Source organism: Oncorhynchus mykiss, chromosome 29 (genome assembly GCF_057628025.1).
Source record: "Oncorhynchus mykiss isolate SJ-2025 chromosome 29, ASM5762802v1, whole genome shotgun sequence".
In the NCBI taxonomy this organism is placed as follows: domain Eukaryota; kingdom Metazoa; phylum Chordata; class Actinopteri; order Salmoniformes; family Salmonidae; genus Oncorhynchus; species Oncorhynchus mykiss.
This window is the reverse complement of record NC_143050.1, coordinates 33344054-33365000: the sequence shown is the minus strand read 5'-3', so window position 1 is coordinate 33365000 and position 20947 is coordinate 33344054. Positions and strand designations below refer to the sequence as shown.

Below are 20947 nucleotides of genomic sequence, written 5' to 3'. Positions count from 1 at the left end.
GCAAAGGTTTCTGTACCAAATATTAAGTTCTGCTTTTCTGATGTATCAAATACTTATGTCATGCAATAAAATGCAAATTAATTATTTAAAAATCATACAATGTGATTTTCTGGATTTTTGTTTTAGATTCCGTCTCTCACAGTTGAAGTGTACCTATGATAAAAAGTACAGACCTCTACATGCTTTGTAAGTAGGAAAACCTGCAAAAATCAGCAATGTATTAAATACTTGTATATCTGTATATACTGTATATCTGTTCCTGGTTTTTTTTTTTTAATAATGGCGCTTGCTTATTTAAGATGGTGAGGAAAGCACTTTTAAAGAATAACTTCTTATGGCTAGCGGAACCCCTCGACAATATTCCTCTGAAAAGGCGAAATTCAAAAATATTTTTTTGAAATATATAACTTTCACACATTAACAAGTGCAATACACCAAATTAAAGATAAACTTCTTGTTAATCTACCCATTGTGTCCATATTTCAAAAAGGCTTTACAGCGAAAGTACAACATATGATTATGTTAAGTCAGAGCCAAGTCACAAAAACACACAGCCATTTTTTTCAGCCAAAGAGGAGTCACAAAAAGCAGAAATATAGATCGAATTAATCACTAACCTTTGATGACCATCAGATGACACTCATAGGACTTCATGTTACTCAATACATGTTAGTTTTGTTCGATAAAGTGCATATTTACATACAAAAATCTCAGTTTACATTGGCGATTTATGTTCAGTAATGTTTTTCTTCCAAAATAGCCGGTGATTTTGCAGAGAGCCACATCAATTTACAGAAATACTCATAATAAACATTCATAAAAAGATACAAGTGTTATTCACAGAATTAAAGATAGACTTCCGCTGTGTCATATTTTTAAAAAACTTAACGGAAAAAGAAAACCGTGCAATAATCTGAGTACAGCGCTCATTCGACAAAACAAGACAAACAGATATCCGCCATGTTTGAGTCAACAGAAGTCAGAAATAGCATTATAAATATTCACTTACCTTTGATGATCATCAGAATGCACTCCCAGGAATCCCAATTCCACAATAAAATGTTTGATTTGTTTGATAAAGTTAATAATTTATGTCCAAATTCCTCCTTGTTGTTAGCGCATTCAGCCCAGTAATCCAAGTTCATGACGCACGAGCAAACGAAAAGTCCAAAAGTTCCGTTACAGTCCGAAGAAACATGTCAAATTATTGATTCTATACATCTTTAGGATGTTTTTAACATAATGTTCCAACCGGAGAAATCCTTTGTCTTCAGAAATGCAATGGAACACGAGCTAACTCTCACGTAAACGAGTTTATGGCACTCTGCCAGACCACTGACTCAAAGAGCCCTTATGAGCCCCTCCTTTACAGTAGAAGCATCAAACAAGGTTCTAAAGACTGTTGACATCTAGTGGAAGCCTTAGGAAGTGCAATTTGACCCCATAGACCTGGTTTTCAATAGGCCAAGCGTTGAAGAACTACAAATCTCAGATTTCCCACTTCTTGGTTGGATTTTTCTCAGGTTTTCGCCTGCCATATGAGTTCTGTTATACTCACAGACATCATTCAAACAGTTTTAGAAACTTGTGTGTTTCCTATCCAAATCTACTAATAATACGCATATATTAGCAACTGGGACTGAGTAGCAGGCAGTTTACTCTGGGCACGCTATTCATCCAAACGCCCCCTATCTTAAACAGAATAACCAGGCATCCTCTACTGATGGAATGAGGTCAATCCTAATGAGCAGTAATTCTGAATGCAACATTCTAACAGTGTTTTTAATATATTTCACAAGGCTTTGGGTAACGGAATATGATTTGTATTTTATTTCAAATAACACAATTGCATTTTAATTTGTTTATATGTTACGACTATGAAACAAAGCATATGCGTTGGAAGATGGTAACAGCTTAGGTTTATAACAACAACAAAAAAACACCAAGAAGCATGGTCAGATGACACGCTGTCAAATTATGAAAACATCAGTAACAACACTAGAATCGCCAAGTGGCCTTGATAGTGAAACTCAGCACAAAAGAAATAATGGCATAGTAATGAATATAAGTGTCTATATGATATCAGTAAAAAAATAGTACATTTTTGCCAGCTCGTGCTTGTGTGCGTTACTTCAAGCAATGTCATCAGTTGGATTTAACTTTTTTGTGACAGGGGGCAGTATTTTCACGTCCGGATTAAATGCATGCCCAAATTCAACTGCCTGCTACTCATCCCCAGAAGATAAGATATGCATAGTATTAGTAGATTGGGATAGAAAACACTCTGAAGTGTCTAAAACTGTTTGAATCATGTCTGAGTATAACAGAACTTATTTAGCAGGCAAAACCCAGAGGACAAACCATTCAGATTTTGTTTTTGTTTTGAGGTCAATCTTTTCAATGGGTTTTCATTGGGAATCCAGATTTCTAAGGGACCTTCTTGCAGTTCCTATCGCTTCCACTGGATGTCAACAGTCTTTAGAAATTGGTTGAGGTTATTCTTTGTGTAATGAAGAAGTACGGCCATCTTGAACGAGGGTCACTTGAAGTGTACTGTTAGATAGAGGCGCGTGACCAGAAAGCATGCTTCAGTTTATTTTCTTCCTGTATTGAACACAGATCATCCAGTCTTCAATGTTATCGATTATTCACGTAAAAAAATACCTAAAGTTGTATTACAAAAGTAGTTTGAAATGTTTTGGCAAAGTTTACCGGTAACTTTTGAGATATTTTGTAGTCACGTTGAGCAAGTTGGAACCAGTGTTTTTCTGGATCAAACGCGCCAAATAAATTAAAATTTTGGATATATTTTGGACAGAATTAATCGAACAAAAGGACCATTTGTGATGTTTATGGGACATATTGGAGTGCCAACAAAAGAAAAAGGTAAGGCATGAATTATATCTTTATTTCTGCATTTTGTGTTGTGCCTGCAGGGTTGAAATATGGTTTCTATTTGTTTACGGAGGTCTCTCCTCAGATAATAGCATTGTTTGCTTTCACCGAAAAGCCTTTTTGAAATCTGACATGTTGGCTATATTCACAACAAGTGTAGCTTTAATTTGCCATCTTGCATGTGTGATTTAATGAAAGTTAGATTTTTATAGTAATTTATTTGAATTTGGCGTTCTGCATTTCCCCTGGCATTTTCCCAGAGGTTAATTTAGTTATCCCATACCGAACAGTTGACACAATTTTCGTAACTTTCACTTGCTAGAGACACTGACATACCTTTGTTTGGTTGTAGTGTGTAATAGTATAGGGTAATCTTGATTGTGTCTAGTTGTCTTGTCATTCTTCAGCAGAGTTGTGTACAACGGCTGTGCAGGTGCCTTATTTTGAGCAGAGGAAGGGAGCTCCTAATTATAAATACTTATTTTCCACCATGATTTGCAAATAAATTCATTAAAAAATCCTACAATGTGATTTTCTGGATTTTTTTTTCTCATTTTGTCTGTCATAGTTGATGTCTACCTATGATTAAAATTACAGGCCTCTCATCTTTTTATGTGGGAGAACTTGCACAATTGGTGGCTGACTAAATACTTTTTTGCCCCACTGTATATTGAAGCAACATCTCAATACTCACAGACATAAATCAAACAGTTGTAGAAACTTCAGAGTGTTTTCTATCCAATACTAATAATAATAATATGCAAATATTAGCAACTATGACTGAGGTGCAGGCCGTTTGATATGGGCACCTTTCATCCAAGCTACTCAATACTGCCAGTGCAGCCATTAAAAGTTCATCCTGATTACAGGTTTTTCACATGGACGATACACTGGAGATGATATAACACAATTGCGTGAAACAATAGAACTATATGAAACCAGGCCTGGTCTTCATAGCAGATTTGGAAAAGGCATTTGATAAAGTACAACGAGAATGTATATATACATTCTGGACTCTGTTCATTTTGGTGAATCTCTTGTACAATGGGTTTAAGTTATATATGGTAACCCCAGATGTAAAATAGCAGTAGCGGGAAAAGTACCCAATTGTCATACTTGAGTAAAAGTAAAGATACCTTTAAATGACTCAAGTAAAAGTCAACCAGTAAAATACTACTTGAGTAAAAGTTCAAATGTATTGTGTTTTAAATCTACTTAAGTATCAAAAGTAAATCTAATTGCTAAAATAGACTTAAGTGTAAATCATTTCAAAATCTTCATACTTAAACCAGACAGAACAAATGTTTTTTTTGTTAGTTTACATTTACGGATAGTCAGGGGCACACGCCAATACTCACACACAATTTACAAACTAAGCATTTGTGTTTAGAGAGTCCGTCAGATCAGAGGCAGCAAATGACCAGGGATGTTCTCTTGATAAGTACGTTCAAAATGTAACGAGTACTTTGGGTGTCTGAGGAAATGCATGGAGTAAAAAGTACATTTTCTTTAGGAATGTAGTAGAGAAAAAGTAAAAGTTGTCAAAAATATAAAATAGTAAATTAAAGTACAGATACTCCAAAAAACGGCATAAGTAGTACTTTCAAGTATTTTTACTTAACTTCTTGGATATAGGGGGCGCTATTTTAATTTTTGGATGAAAAACGTTCCCGTTTTAAACAAGATATTTTGTCACGAAAAGATGCTCGACTATGCATATAATTGACAGCTTTGGAAAGAAAACACTGACGTTTCCAAAACTGCAAAGATATTGTCTGTGAGTGCCACAGAACTGATGTTACAGAAAAAACCCAGATAAAAATCCAATCAGGAAGTGCCGCATTTTTTGAAACCGCCTAATTTCAATGACTCCTTATATGGCTGTGAAGGTGCTAGGAGTCAGCTTACGTTTTCCATGTTTTCCCCAAGGTGTCTGCAGCATTGTGGCGTATTTTTAGGCATATCATTGGAAGATTGACCATAAGAGACTACATCTACCAGGTGGTCGCTTGGTGTCCTCCGTCGCAATTATTGCGTAATCTCCAGCTGCAGTATTTTTCCGTTTTCTTCTGATGAGAAGGCAACTGCCACCACTGATAGATTATCGAATAGATATGTGAAAAACACCTTGAGGATTGATTCTAAACAACGTTTGCCATGTTTCTGTCGATATTATGGAGCTAATTTTGAAAAAAGTTTGGCGTTGTAAGTGACTGCATTTTCCTGTGTTTTTCTTAGCCAAACGTGATGAACAAAACGGAGCTATTTCGTCTACACAAATAATATTTTTGGAAAAAATGAACATTTGCTATCTAACTAAGAGTCTCGTCATTGAAAACATCCGAAGTTCTTCAAAGGTAAAGATTTTATTTGAATGCTTTTCTTGTTTTTGTGAAAATGTTGCCTGCTGAATGCTAGGCTTAATGCTATGCTAGGCTATCAATACTCTTACACAAATGCTTGTGTAGCTTTGGTTGAAAAGCATATTTTGAAAATCTGAGATGACAGTGTTGTTTTCATGATTAGGAAACTTTGCGTTATGGTAATGAGCTTGAGGCTATGATTACGCTCCCGGATACGGAATTGCTCGACGCTAGAGGTTAAGGTCCTTACACCACTGTAAAATAGTAAATAATGTCACAAGGAGGTAAACAAGGTTGTCCAATGTCTCCTTATCTATTTATGCAAATCGAAATGTTCGCTATTAAAATCCAATCCATCAATAATATCATGGGGTTAGAAATCCAGGGCTTAAAAACAAGTGTCAACATATGCCGATGACTCTAGTTCTCTTAAATCCGCAATCAGGATCCCTGCACAATCTCATTAGCGAACTAGATGATTCCTGGCCGCTCTAGGAAGAGCCTTGGCCAGGGAAGTGACCAAGAACCCAATGGTAATTCTGACAGAGCTCCTCTGTGGAGACGGGAGAACCTTCCAGAATGACAACCATCTCTACCGCACTCCATTTGGCCTGGCTCGCAGTCAGGGTTTGCAAGGGGGGTTAAAGAAAGGAAAGTAGAGAATCATAGTAGTCACAAACCACAGTTGGGTTCACAAGCTTGGACAGTACAGTAAAGAAAGGTAGAGTACAGTTCACAGTAGCGCACACTAGAGTTGAGTACACTATAATGTACAGAACTCTGCTGTGCTGTACTTTGATTTCCAAACTTGTGAAACAGACATTAATGATTTGGTTCATATTTAGTCCCGTCCAACCAACTTTGCATCAGTAAATCAGTAAAAAAGTAGTCCTTGTGCATAGAGCTGCATGGTTTGTTAAATTTTGAAATCAAATGGGCAGCGGTCTAAGATCCTGGTTCGATCCCAGGCTGTATCGCAGCCGGGCGTGACCAGGAGACCCACGAGGAGGCGCACAATTGGCCCAGCGTCGTCTAGGGGAGGGTTTGGCTGTCCAGGTTGTCCAGGTTGTCCTGTCCCATTGCACTCTAGCGACTACTGTGGCAGACTAGGCGCAATGCATGCTGACACGGTCACCAGGTGTACGGCGTTAAGTGGGCATCGTGTCGAGAAGCAGTGCAGCTTGGCGCAGTAGTGTTTCGGAGTACGCACGGCTCTCGACCGTCGCCTCTTCTGAGTCAGTCCGGGAGTTGCAGCGATGGGACGATTGGATATGACATTGGTGAGAAAAAGGGGTAAATATTATTTTTATTTTTTTACATTTCATAAATAAAAAACATATTATTTTTTTGATTCGCATAGATTATAAGTGAAATATCTGGAGACTCTGTTTCCGTGCATTTGCCCATGACACATTCAGTCGACTACCTCTCAGATGATATAGCATATTGGTGGGTTGCTGAAGAAATAAGCACCATCTGATAGATGGTCCACTTACAAGCAAAGTGGAGAGACAAATATAAACAAACATTAAGGCAGACTGGCCAATAAAAAGACAAAATTAAGATGGGCAAAATAACACACACTGGACAGAGGAACTGTGCCTAGAAGGCCAGCATCCCAGAGTCGCCGCTTCACTGTTGACGTTGAGACTGGTGTTTTGCGGGTACTATTTAATGAAGTTGCCAGTTGAGGACTTGGTCTGTTTCTCAAACTAGACACTAATGTACTTGTCCTCTGGCTCAGTTGTGCACAGGGGCCTCCCACTCCTCTTTCTATTCTGGTATGAGACAGTTGGTGCTGTTCTGTGAAGGGAATAGTACACAGCGTTGTACGAGATCTTCAGTTTCTTGGCAATTTCTCACAAGGAATATCCTTCATTTCTCAGAACAAGACTGACAAGTTTCAGAAGAAAGGGCTTTGTTTCTGGCCATTTTGAGCCTGTAATTGAACCCACAAATGCTGATGCTCCAGATACTCAACTAGTCTAAAGTTGTATTGCTTCTTTAACCATGACAACAGTTTTCAGCTGTGCTAACATAATTGCAAAAGGCTTTTCTAATGATCAATTAACCTTTTAAAATAATAAACTTGGATTAGCTAACACAACGTGCCATTGAAACACAGGAGTGATGGGTACTAGAGGTTGACCGATTAATTAGGGCTGATTTCAAGTTTTCATAAATCGGAAATTGTTTTTTTTTTACACCTGTATTTAATCTTTATTTAACTAGGCAAATCAGTTAAGAACACATTCTTAGGTCAATCCAGAGGTTTAATCCACAGTAAAACTATATAAAACAATGATAGTAAATGGTTGAAAACTGTATCTTAAAACGGCGTCTTCTATACAGGCACCCATCATCTGTTCCATGTAGATTTCAACTGACCCCGTCTTCCCATAATACAACTATAAAAACACACCCACAATGGGCCACTAGGGGTCATGACAAATAAACAACTTCCATACAACGCTGTACACAGTCAGCATTTCTATATTAATTCTATATACTTTAAATAATTCTATAGAAACATTCTATTCAATAACAAAAATATCTACAAATACTTTCTGATGCCAAAATGTTTAACAGTTTAAGTCTGGACATGAGACAGTCATTAGTTACAGTGCCTTGCGAAAGTATTCGGCCCCCTTGAACTTTGCGACCTTTTGCCACATTTCAGGCTTCAAACATAAAGATATAAAACTGTATTTTTTTGTGAAAAATCAACAACAAGTGGGACACAATCATGAAGTGGAACGACATTTATTGGATATTTCAAACTTTTTTAACAAATCAAAAACTGAAAAATTGGGCGTGCAAAATTATTCAGCCCCCTTAAGTTAATACTTTGTAGCGCCACCTTTTGCTGCGATTACAGCTGTAAGTCGCTTGGGGTATGTCTCTATCAGTTTTGCACATAGAGAGACTGACATTTTTTCCCATTCCTCCTTGCAAAACAGCTCAAGCTCAGTGAGGTTGGATGGAGAGTATTTGTGAACAGCAGTTTTCAGTTCTTTCCACAGATTCTCGATTGGATTCAGGTCTGGACTTTGACTTGGCCATTCTAACACCTGGATATGTTTATTTTTGAACCATTCCATTGTAGATTTTGCTTTATGTTTTGGATCATTGTCTTGTTGGAAGACAAATCTCCGTCCCAGTCTCAGGTCTTTTGCAGACTCCATCAGGTTTTCTTCCAGAATGGTCCTGTATTTGGCTCCATCCATCTTCCCATCAATTGTAACCATCTTCCCTGTCCCTGCTGAAGAAAAGCAGGCCCAAACCATGATGCTGCCACCACCATGTTTGACAGTGGGAAAGGTGTGTTCAGGGTGATGCGCTGTGTTGCTTTTACGCCAAACATAGCGTTTTGCATTGTTGCCAAAAAGTTCCATTTTGGTTTCATCTGACCAGAGCACCTTCTTCCACATGTTTGGTGTGTCTCCCAGGTGGCTTGTGGCAAACTTTAAACACTTTTTATGGATATCTTTAAGAAATGGCTTTCTTGCCACTCTTCCATAAAGGCCAGATTTGTGCAATATACGACTGATTGTTGTCCTATGGACAGAGTCTCCCACCTCAGCTGTAGATCTCTGCAGTTCATCCAGAGTGATCATGGGCCTCTTGGCTGCATCTCTGATCAGTCTTCTCCTTGTATGAGCTGAAAGTTTAGAGGGACGGCCAGGTCTTGGTAGATTTGCAGTGGTCTGATACTCCTTCCATTTCAATATTATCGCTTGCACAGTGCTCCTTGGGATGTTTAAAACTTGGGAAATCTTTTTGTATCCAAATCCGGCTTTAAACTTCTTCACAACAGTATCTCGGACCTGCCTGGTGTGTTCCTTGTTCTTCATGATGCTCTCTGCGCTTTTAACGGACCTCTGAGACTATCACAGTGCAGGTGCATTTATACGGAGACTTGATTACACACAGGTGGATTGTATTTATCATCATTAGTCATTTAGGTCAACATTGGATCATTCAGCGATCCTCACTGAACTTCTGGAGAGAGTTTGCTGCACTGAAAGTAAAGGGGCTGAATCATTTTGCACGCCCAATTTTTCAGTTTTTGATTTGTTAAAAAAGTTTGAAATATCCAATAAATGTCGTTCCACTTCATGATTGTGTCCGACTTGTTGTTGATTCTTCACAAAAAATACATTTTTATATCTTTCTGTTTGAAGCCTGAAATGTGGCAAAAGGTCGCAAAGTTCAAGGGGGCCGAATACTTTCGCAAGGCACTGTATATATATATATATATGCATGCATTTGGAAAGTGAGGCAGGTTGGACGTACTGCCAAATTCTCTAAAACAAGGTGAGGCGGCTTACGATAGAGAAATTAACATTAAATTATCTGCCAACAGCTCTGGTGGACATTCCTGCAGTCAGCATACCAATTGCATCTTCACTCAAAACTTGAGACATCTGTGGTATTGTTGTGTGACGACAACTGCACATTTTAGTGTGGCCTTTTATTGTCCCCAGCACAAGAAGCACCTGCATAATGATCATGCTGTTTAATCAGCTTCTTGATACGTCACACGTGTCAGGTGGATAGATTATCTTGGCAAAGTAGAAATGCTCACTAATAGGGATGTAAACAAATTTGTGCTCAACATTTTAGAGAAATACGCTTTCTGTGCACATGGAACATTTTATTTCAGCTCATGAAACATGGGACCAACACACGTTGCATTCATATTTTTGTCCAGTGTTGTATTTCTGATTGGCTTAATGCACCACCACTAATGAGCTGTTGGGCCTCTCAAAATAAATGTTTTCACCTCAAATCAGCAAGCAAACAAAGACTGTTTTTACATCCATTGAAATGACAATTCCTCAATGCATTTGAAAAATCTTTCCAGCCCTCTCCTTTTCGATAACCACTCAGCGTGAAAGGGAAAATGTCAAGCTCTGATCCAGTGGAAACGTCATAAAATAGGATTACCTGATTACTTGTTATCCCTTGCACAAATAGCCTACAGCTGTGTCTGTCCCGAGGTCACTGGGTAGAAAACTCTGAGGGCCCAGAATATTTTATACAAAGTTGCAAAGTGCTTCAGGCCAGACCCAAGTTAATAGCTGATACAATGTTTCAAGTTCATTACAGACAGGCCATGCGTAGCCAATGTGATTGATAGGATATACATTTTTAAAAATCAGGATATTTTCTACCTGCAGGCTGCAATGTTTTTATTTGTTGGCTTAAGGTAGGCTATTTTTACAGTTGGAAATGGCAATAGAAGTAACCTTTTAGGTTTGTATTTTTATTTAGATGTGGATAGAATTTTGATTAACCACTTGACAATGATTGAGATACAAAGACGTGATTCTAAATTAAACTGATCCACGAAAATGTGCATATGAAAACCATAACTGGCACGCAGATCGGTAGAAACTGAAATAAATTGGCATTCAACATGAAAGTTTGCGGACTCCTCCTCCTTGTTTTCCCAATATTTTGCCCCAGGAGCATCATTAACTTTCTTTGGTATGAAACAATACGTCCGTTGTGATAATTTACAATTATGGACTGTTAATGAAACCATAGGATGTGGTGAAAACAAGTCATCTTGGCATTACAATCTTGTTTTTATACATCATATTCTTCCATCCAACGCCACCCCCTGCATGATGAAGAGAAAGAGAACAGATTTTTTCAAAAGCTGATATTCTCTTTACCCAGCCAGGGTGAAAAAATTAGAGCAGATATTTTCCATAGTCCCATATAGAAGGTGAATAACAAGCTGTGGTTACATAACAAGGCATTAATCCTTCAAAAGCACCGAAATCCAGGTAGACTCCAGCAGCAGATTAAAATTCCACTGCTGTGTTATACTGTAGTAGACGGTAGAGCCCACAGCCCACACAAAACAAGGACTTTAGAAACACCACTAACCACTTGCAATCCAGAGTCGACTGCTCCAACGTGTCTTACCCATAGAGACACAATAACACTGTATTACTGTACTATATTTCATCACGTAGTCTTACCTAATGTGATTTGAATTTTTCAGAGCATTCTATGGTCCAACGCTCTCTGATAATGCACTGGACAAAAAATAAAACGCAACATGCAACAATTTCAAAGATTTTACTGAGTTACATATAGGTCTCCAGGGCCTAAGGGATTTCACAGGACTGGGAATACAGATATGTATCTGTTAATCACAGATACCTTTAAATAAAAAAATATTTTTAAGAGTAGGGGCGTGAATCAGAAAACCAGTCAGTATCTGGTGTGACCACCATTTGCCTCATGCAGCGCGACATCTTCTTCGCAGAGTTGATCAAGCTGTTGATCGTGGCCTGTTGTATGTGAACCCAATCCTCTTTAATGGCAGTGCAAGTTGCTGGATATTATTTAACTAGGCAAGTCAATTAAGAACACATTTACAATGACGGCCTAGGAACAGTGGGTTAACTGCCTTGTTCAGGGGATGAACCAGATTTTTACCTTGTCAGCTCCAGGATTAGATCTAGCAACCTTTCAGGTTAATGGCCCTAACCACTAGGCTACCTGCCACCCCATAGGCGAGAACTGGAACACACTGTCGTACATGTCGATCCAGAGCATTCCAAACTGCTCAAAGGGTGACATGTCTGGTGAGTACTCAGGCCATGGAAGAACTGGGACATGTTCAGCTTCCAGAAATTGTGTACAGATCCTTGCGACATGGGGCTGTGCAATATCATGCTGAAACATGGAGGTGATGGCGCCGGATGAATGGCACGACAATGGGCCTGAGGATCTCATCACGACAATGTTCCCTCAAAATAGTTTTTGTTCATCACTGAACTAATTTTAGGTCGGCTGAGCGCAAACTTGAACGTTGTGAAAATTCTGTGCAACTTCCAGTGAGCATTAAAGTTAGAGTTGTAACAGTGGCCAAGTAGGCTACTGTGGCTATTTGATCCTAAGGTAGTGCTACCAGTGGCCTACCATAAAAAATAATGGATAAAATGTATCCAATAACATTTTTAACATAGAAATAGCTGTTCTATCATTCAGCCTACAGTAGCAGCCAATGTGAGGTGTTCAATGTAAGCCTACGTTCCATGAGACTTTCGGAAAATCTGACCACGACTCCATTTTGTTGCTCCCAGCCGATAAACAGAAACTAAAACAGGAAACGCCCGTGCTCAGGTCTGTTCAATGCTGGTTCGACCACTCGGATTTCACTCTTCAAGATTGCTTCGATCACGTGGACTGGGATATGTTCCGCAAAGCGTCGGACAATAACATTGAAGAATACGCTGATTCGGTGAGCGAGTTTATTAGCAAGTGCATCGGTGATGTTGTACCCACAGCGACAATTAAAACCTTCCCCAACCAGAAACCGTGGATTAATGGCAGCATTCGTGCAGAACTGAAAGCGCAAACCACTGCTTTTAATCAGGGCAAGGCGACCGGAAACATGACCGAATACAAACAGTGTAGGTATTCCCTCCGCAATGCAATCAAACAAGCTAAGCGTAGAGACAAAGTAGAGTCGCAATTCAACGGCTTAGACACGAGAGGTATGTGGGCAGGGTCTACAGTCAATCACGGACTACAAAAAGAAAACCAGCCCCGTCGCGGACCACGATGTCTTGCTCCCAGACAAACTAAACTTCTTTGCTTGCTTTGAGGACAATACCGTGCCACCGACATGGCCAGCTACCAAAACCTGTGGGCTCTCCTTCACTGCTGCCAACATGAGTAAAACATTTAAACATGCTAACCCTCGCAAGGCTGCCGTCCCAGACGGCTTCCCTAGCCGCGTCCTTAGAGCATGCACAGACCAGCTGGCTGATGATTGATTATGTCCAGTCTGCTGTTACCACATGCTTCAAGAGGGCCATCATTGTTCCTGTTCCCAAGAAAGCTAACTGAGCTAAACGACGTAGCACTCACTTTCGTCATCATGAAGTGCTTTGAGAGACTAGTCAAGGACCATATCACCTTCACCATACCTGACACCCTAGACCCACTCCAATTTGCTTACCGCCCCAATAGGTCCACAGACAACACATAATACCTATGTAAGAATGCTGTTCATCAACTATAGCTCAGCATTTAACACCATAGTACCCTCCAAACTCGTCATTAAGCTCGAGACCCTGGGTCTCGACCCCGCTGTGTAACTGGGTCCTGGACTTCCTGACGGGCCACCCCCAGGTGGTGAGGGTAGAAACAACATATCCACCCCACTGATCTGCAACACTGGGGCTCCACAAGGGTGCGTTCTCAGCCCTCTCCTGTATTCCCTGTTCACCCATGACTGCGTGGCCATGCACACCTCCAACTCAAATCATCAGGTTTACAGACGACACTACAATGGTAGGTTTGATTGCCAACAACGACGAGACGGCCAACTGGGAGGGGGGGAGGGCCATCGGAGTGTGGTGTCAGGTAAATAACCTCACACTCAATGTCAACAAAACAAAGGAGATGATCGTGGACTTCAGGAAACAGCAGAGGGAGCAGCCCTCTACCCACATCTACAAGACAGCAGTGGAGAAGGTGGAAAGTTTTAAGTTCCTCGGCGTACACGGAAATGGTCCACCCACACAGACAGAGTGGTGAAGAAGGCACAGCAGTGCCTCTTCAACCTCAGGAGGCTGAAGAAATTCAGCTTGTCACCAAAAACACTCAAACTGTAATAGATGCACAATCGAGAGCATCCTGTCGGGCTGTATCACTGCCGGGTACGGCAACTGCTCCGCCCACAACCGTAAGGCTCTCCAGGGGGTAGTGAGGTCTGTACAACGCATCACTAGGGGCAAACGGCCTACCCTCCAGGACACCAACACCACCCGACGTCACAGGTAGGACAAAAAGATCAAAGACAACAACTACCCGAGCCACTGCCTGTTCACCCCGCTATCATCCAGAAGGCGAGGTCAGTACAGGTGCATCAAAGCTGGGACTGAGAGACTGAAAAACAGCTTCTATCTCAAGGCCATCAGACTGTTACACAGCCATCACTTACATTGAGTGGCTGCTGCCAACATACTGACTCATCTCTAGCCACTTCAATAATAAAAAATTGGATGTAATAAATGTATCACTAGCCACTTCAAACCATGCCACTTTATGTTTACATACCCTACATTACTCAACTCATATGTATATACTGTACTCTGTACGATCTACTGCATTTTGCCTATGCCGTTCAGCCATATATTTTTATGTACATATTCTTAAATCATTCCTTTAAACTTGTGTGTATAAGGTAGTTGTGAAATTGTTAGATTACTTGTTAGATATTACTGCATGGTTGGAAGTAGAAGCACAAGCATTTCTCTATATTCGCATTAACATCTGCTAACCATGTGTATGTGACAAATAAAATTTGATTTGTCAGTTAAAGCTTGGTCGCAAATGGGTCTTCCAAATGGACAATGACCCAAGCATACTTCCAAAGTTGTGGCAAAATGGCTTAAGGACAACAAAGTCAAGGTATTGGAGTGGCCATCACAAAGCCCTGACCTCAATCCTATAGAACATTTGTGGGCAGAACTGAAAAAGCGTGTGCAAGCAATGAGGCTTACAAACCTGACTCAGTTACACCAGCTCTGTCAGGAGGAATGGGCCAAAATTCACCCAACTTATTTTGGGAAGCTTGTGGAAGGCTACCCACAACGCTTGACCCAAGTTAAACAATTTAAAGGCAATGCTGCCAAATACTAATTGAGTGTATGTAAACTTCTGACCCACTGGGAATGTGATGAAAAAAAACAAAAGCTGAAATAAATCACTACTATTATTCTGACATTTCACATTCTTAAAATAAAGTGGTGATCCTATCTGACCTAAAACAGGGAATTTTTACTAGGATTAACGGTCAGGAATTGTGAAAAACTGAGTTTAAATGTATTTGGCTAAGGTGTATGTAAACATCTGACTTCAACTGTATATATATATATATATATATATATATGCCTTAATTTCTCCAAAATAGACTTATCTTTCATTTGACACCCAATTTTAAATGCTCTATTGAATTTCACATGTTGGTGCTCCTGCATGGATCCTTTTACATGGAAATGGCCTACTATCAATTCATTGCTTGAAAATTACCATCACTTGGAAGTGCTATAGATTGGAGAAGAGATGTGTGTTGGAGGGATGATTTGTGTGTAGGCCTGCACAGCTCATTAGACTCACAAAAGGAGAATCCACCACAACGTTATTGGTGTAAAAATAAGAATAAACATATAAGCCCATTTCTCTAACACAAGGGAAATCATGCAGGGATATTGAGGAGCAGCAAACAAGCTGTTCTGATCTAGAAGGAACACAGAATTCCTGATCAGCCCACAGACATGAAAAAACATGACTGTATAAACACCTGGAAAATGTTTTAGTTCTAGTGTTCAAAAGGAGGACATTTTCACATGGCATAGTGGTAGAGTAAGTAACATTCCAGGGACCTGGGCTTGTGGAAGGACCACAAGTTGACAAAACTGTTCTAGTCTGGTATTGAAATCCAAAAAGGGTTGTTCCACCTCAAAAAGTACAAGAAAGAAGATTAACACCCACCATCTCAGATAGTTCTGAAATCGTTTCTGTAGTTCGATACGATTGGCATTCCTGAAAAATTATATTGTTTAAATATAATCCGATCTCAGAAAAACAGAGAACTGATACTGTATACTGGATATTCGGTGTGATTGGCAAGGGTGTGAGGGGTCCATGGGTGTCTTTTTTTGGTGGGGGGATTCCTCATGTCTCACACCTTAGTAGGAAAATCTGATGTTGGGTACTACCTTTATTGAATATGATCTGAATCTTACACATTAAAATGACAATTTTGGGCGTAATCAATAAGCGTAATTTCCCAAAGATAAAAATGTAATTTCAACAAAATAATGTTTCAGGAATGCCAGTGTTACCTGTTTCTAACTACAGAAACCATCTGATGTGGGTGTCATGGCTTGCTGAAATGACATGGAACAACTCAAAAAGGTAAAACCACATCCTTTTTGTCAATCATCCCACCAGGATGTTGGAAATGTATTGCTACGTTTTAGGACACTGAAATAATCTGCTGTGTAAATTGCAGAGGGGCACAGGATCATCCGTTTTATTACTCTGGACAAAACTCTGAGTTGTGTGTGAGCAACTGCAACAATGTTTTCCAAGTTCGCCGATATTTCATAGAATCAAAACATCTGTCTCCAGATAAAAATAACTGTTTCATTTACAAGGGCTCTTTCCAACATAGTAGCCTCCAGGACCTGTCCTTACATGGCAAACATACATAACTAGCCATATCTGGCTGGACCACCAGTTCGCAGCTTTCATGAGGTAAGTATAGACAGACAGTACTGCTAAGATGCAGCTGGACTGATGAACACAGGGTTCAATTCAAATTTGCAGCATTTCATTTTTCAGGCAGTAGACTTCGGCCGGTTAAATGGCGTCGAAGAGAGAAAGAGGGTGAGCTTGAGTCAGTAAAAAATGTCAGGGGAAAAAGGGAGATGATTTTTTTTTAAAGAAGAATGGTAGAAAGTGTAAGCAGAGTGAGCTGTTCACCAGATCGAAGACAGGAGGAGAAATTAAAGTGATTGAGGGCAAAGTATCAGAGCTGGTAGGTTTGGTGAATTTCTCGGAGCTTGAGGCTAACAAAGAGGGTCAGGATGGAAAAAAGTGGACCCTTGCCTTTTGGCTGATCCATTTGTGGAATAAGGGTGGGTGAAAACAGAGTTGGGTGCTGCGGAATCGGTGAAGGTAGCCAGAAGTGGTCTTGTGATAATTGTTTGCGTTTCTGCTGGTCAAAGGGAGCAGGCAATCCGCGTTAAACAAACCGGGACAAGAGGGGTGAATTGTTTTGCTCTCAAGGATAGGGCGCAATTGAGGAGTAATTACTGAGGTAGGGGTAAATGTGAAAGTTTGACCAACTGAAGGGGAAGATACCCGGTGTTTGTGGTGCTCGTCTGATGGCGCGGCGCAGACAGAGTGGCGTGAGTGGTAAAACAGAAGAGTCGTTGTCTGTCCTTTGGAGTTTTGATATTGAGTCTTTGCCCGACAAGGTGATGTTCGCATATAGAAGGTTTCCGGTACGAGCTTCTGTGCCAAATACATTGCATTGTTACAGGCGTCAAGCGTTTGGGCATGTGGCAGCAATGTGTAGGAGGGAGGTTCCTAGGTGTGAGAAGTGTGCAGAAGTGCATGAGACAAAGGAATGTGTAGCATTAGGGAAAGTAGTGGTATGTGTTAATTGTAGGGGTGCCCATGGGGCTGGGGACCAGAAATGTCCAGTGCGAGAGTGGCAGTTTAAGGTTTCCAGGGTTAGAGTAGTGCAGAAGTTGTCGCATGCTGAGGCAGTGAAGAAAGAGGAAGATGGCTCAAGGGGGAGGGATCCTGAGAGGAGTGGTGAAAGTAGTAGATCTGTACCAGTACAGAGGGATAGATCAACAAATGCTATGTTTCAGCAAGATTGGATTTGTAGCATTTATAACAGAAAATTGAGGTTGTGGTGACAAGTCTTCTCAACAAAGCCTGGATACATACACCACAGTTCAAAAGTTCGGGGTCACTTAGAAATGTCCTTGTTTTTGAAAGAAATGTACTTTTTTTCTCCATTAAATAACATCAAATTGATCAGAAATACAGTGAAGACACTTAATGTTGTAAATGACTATTGTAGCTGGAAACGGCTGATATTTTGGAATATCTACATAGGCTTCCAGAGGAACATTCTCAGTAACCATCACTCCTGTGTTCCAATGGCACATTGTGTTAGCTAATCCAAGTTTATTATTTTAAAATGCTAATTGAGCATTAGAAAACCCTCGTGCAATTATGTTAGCATAGCTGAAAACTGTTGTCCTGATTGAAGGCTATTCCATGTGAAAAGTTGGCAAGAAACTGAAGATCTTGTACAAAGCTGTATACTACTCCCTTCTCAGAACAGCGCAAACTGGCCCTAACCCGAATAGAAAGAGGAGGGGGAGGCCCCTGTGCACAACTGAGCAAGAGGACAAGTACATTAGTGTGTCTAGTTTGAGACAGACGCCTCAAGTTCTCAACTAAATACTACCCGCAAAACACCGGCCTCAACGCCAGTGACGAGGCGACTCTGGGATGCTGGACTTCTAGGCAAAGTTCCTCAGTCCAGTGTCTATGTTTTGCCCATTATAATATTTTATTTGCCAGTCTGCGATATGGCTTTTTCTTTGCAACTCTGCCTAGAAGGCCAGCATCCCGGAGTCGTCTCTTCCCTGTTGACATTGAGACTGGTGTTTTTCGGGTCAAACATTTCTATTTTTGTTTCATCAGACCAGAGGACATTTCTAATACTAATACGTTTTATTCAGCTAAAATATTATACTCTGAATAATACTTTAGCTGAAATTAAGTAACAATTTCTTATTTCTCACAAGCAGTGCGCACACATACGCAACAAGGCATGATGGTTGTCACCTTTGCGAGGGCGCACACACACCTGCCATTCAAGCCACTCCACCCAAAGACATTATTACTAACGTTTAATGGGTAAATTACCATTTTGTCGCCTCCTTCACCATGTTCTTTATTCCCCGGTTCCACCGCCTCGTCTGCCACACTCTTTTCTTCCTTCCCTTCTGTTTTTAGAGTGACGAAGTCTGAAGTGTCTTGGTTGTTGAAATACTCGTAATATTGGTGCACTTCTTCTAAACAGATGTCTATACCTTCTCCCTCTGACAAGGTTTCGGAGCCTGAAGAGGACTGGCTCCCGCTGTCGCTTCCAAAAGTCTCCAAGTGTTGCGCTTCCATAATGTCAGAGTCCACTAACACCCATCACGCCAGTTTAGGTCAATCAATATAAGTCACCGCGTATTATTGGTTAAAATGTTAACCCAGAGCAATGTCTACCTGTACACCGTTTAGGTCATATTGCGGTTTGAATGCACCGTGTTGCATGAACACCGTTGAAAAGTTCCATTCAGTGGAAGTTCCAATGCTACAACACGGACACAACCGTTTCATCTTTGGCTGCGTGAAATGCTGTTCGTAGCAAAAAGTGCCTGGAGTCGGTTTCATTTCATATCTCTGCCGACCAAAAGATCCGCTGTGCGCCGTCAATCTTGTAGTATGAATTCTAACAGACAGACTGACATCCACCAGTGGCGTGTATCCATGGTTTCCCCCAACAAACTACTAATTACAAAAACGAAATAATGAATCTTTCGTCTCTCTGTGTCATCATTTCCCTTCAATTCTCAAGAGGCAGACTGTAGCTCACATGAGAAAACACCCGAGCGAGCGAAACAACGCCCCTCTGTCTCTGGACGTGTAGGCCATCTATCTGATGCTGTCTGGTCCAAACGAGTATGACATTGTTGCTGCCCGTAGCATTGAAAGCAAGGGAAGCCAGCGAACATTTGGCCTCCCTTGATAAAACAAAGTTTACAAAATTAGCCAAGCTCAACAGCCACATCGTATTTAGCTTACATTGATTGGACTAAATTGTTTTTGGTATCTTTTAGTTGTCACTGTATTAGACTAAGCAGAGGTGATTTGATGATGTTGAAATGGCGTTGGAATAGTGGAGGCAGCTCCTGTTTTCTTTGCGACTTGCGGTAACTCTCTGTGGTTCTAAATCAATAGTTTAATGGTTTGTAAATGTCAGAAACATTAACTTGCTTGACCGTGCTGTAGGTCATGTAACTGTTGTTACATGCAATATGCTTTGTGGACTTCACCGGACAGAGGTTGCTATCCGGTTTTGTGATAAAACAAAGGTGTGGTTGAATTTATTCTGCCACTGTGTCTTCTTATTGTCTCAGCGTTTAGGCCGACAGGCTATATCACGGTCGCAAGACATATGAACTAACAGGTTATAGAGCAAACAACGCAATCATCACAACACCGGTTGTAATATGGCTTTTTTTTGCAGGGGTGGGGCTTGGCTTCCCCAGTGATTTTTACCCACGCACCACTTCTGACATCCACACTCATCATATTACATTGGTACCATGTGTGTCACGTTCTGACCTCTATTTCTGTTGTTTTGTATTTATTTAGTATGGTCAGGGCGTGAGTTGGGTGGGCAGTCTATGTTTGTTTTTCTATGTTTTGGGGCATTTCTATGTTTTCGGCCTAGTATGGTTCTCAATCAGAGGCAGGTGTCATTAGTTGTCTCTGATTGAGAATCATACTTAGGTAGCCTGGGTTTCACTGTGTGTTTGTGGGTGATTGTTCCTGTCACTGTGTTTGGTGTCACAGGATAGGACTGTTTTGCGTTTTCACATTTCTTGTTTTTGTTAGTTTGTTCATGTGTAGTGATTTATTAAAACATGAATAACCACCACGCTGCGCTTTGGTCCGCTTCTCTTCCTCCTACAGACGAACGCCCTTACAGAATCACCCACCTACCAAGGACCAAGCGGCGTGGTAAACAGAGGCAACAGCAGCAGCAGGAGAAGCGACTGGTGCAGCAGGAGCAACAGCAGCAGCAGCAAAAGCAGCAGCAGGAGGAGCAACAGCAGCAGCAGGAGAAGCGACTGGTGCAGCAGGAGCAACAGCAGCAGCAGCAAAAGCAGCAGCAGGAGGAGCAACAGCAGCAGCAGCAAAATCAGCAGTGGGAGAGGCTGCACTACTTGGAGAGATGGACTTGGGAGGAGATTCTAGACGGGAAAGGACCCTGGGCAGAACCAGGAGAATATTGCCGCCCCAAGGCCGAGCTGGAGGCAGCAAAAGCAGAGAGGCGGCAT

The 20947-nt window shown here is 40.8% G+C and overlaps 1 protein-coding gene across 3 annotated transcripts in view; it reads right to left on the bottom strand.

Annotated features, from left to right (window-relative positions):
* LOC110509694 (microtubule-associated serine/threonine-protein kinase 3) overlaps positions 1-19520 on the bottom strand; it is a 178209-nt gene extending 158689 nt beyond the window's left edge. For all 3 annotated transcript variants that reach the window (XM_090227064.1, XM_021590733.3, XM_021590734.3), the window contains exon 1: positions 18756-19520. In XM_090227064.1, coding sequence (XP_090083190.1) covers positions 18756-19007 — 252 coding nt within the window. In that variant the 5' untranslated portion in view covers positions 19008-19520. The remainder of the gene's footprint in view (positions 1-18755) is intronic.
* Between the last annotated feature and the right edge of the window lie 1427 nt (positions 19521-20947).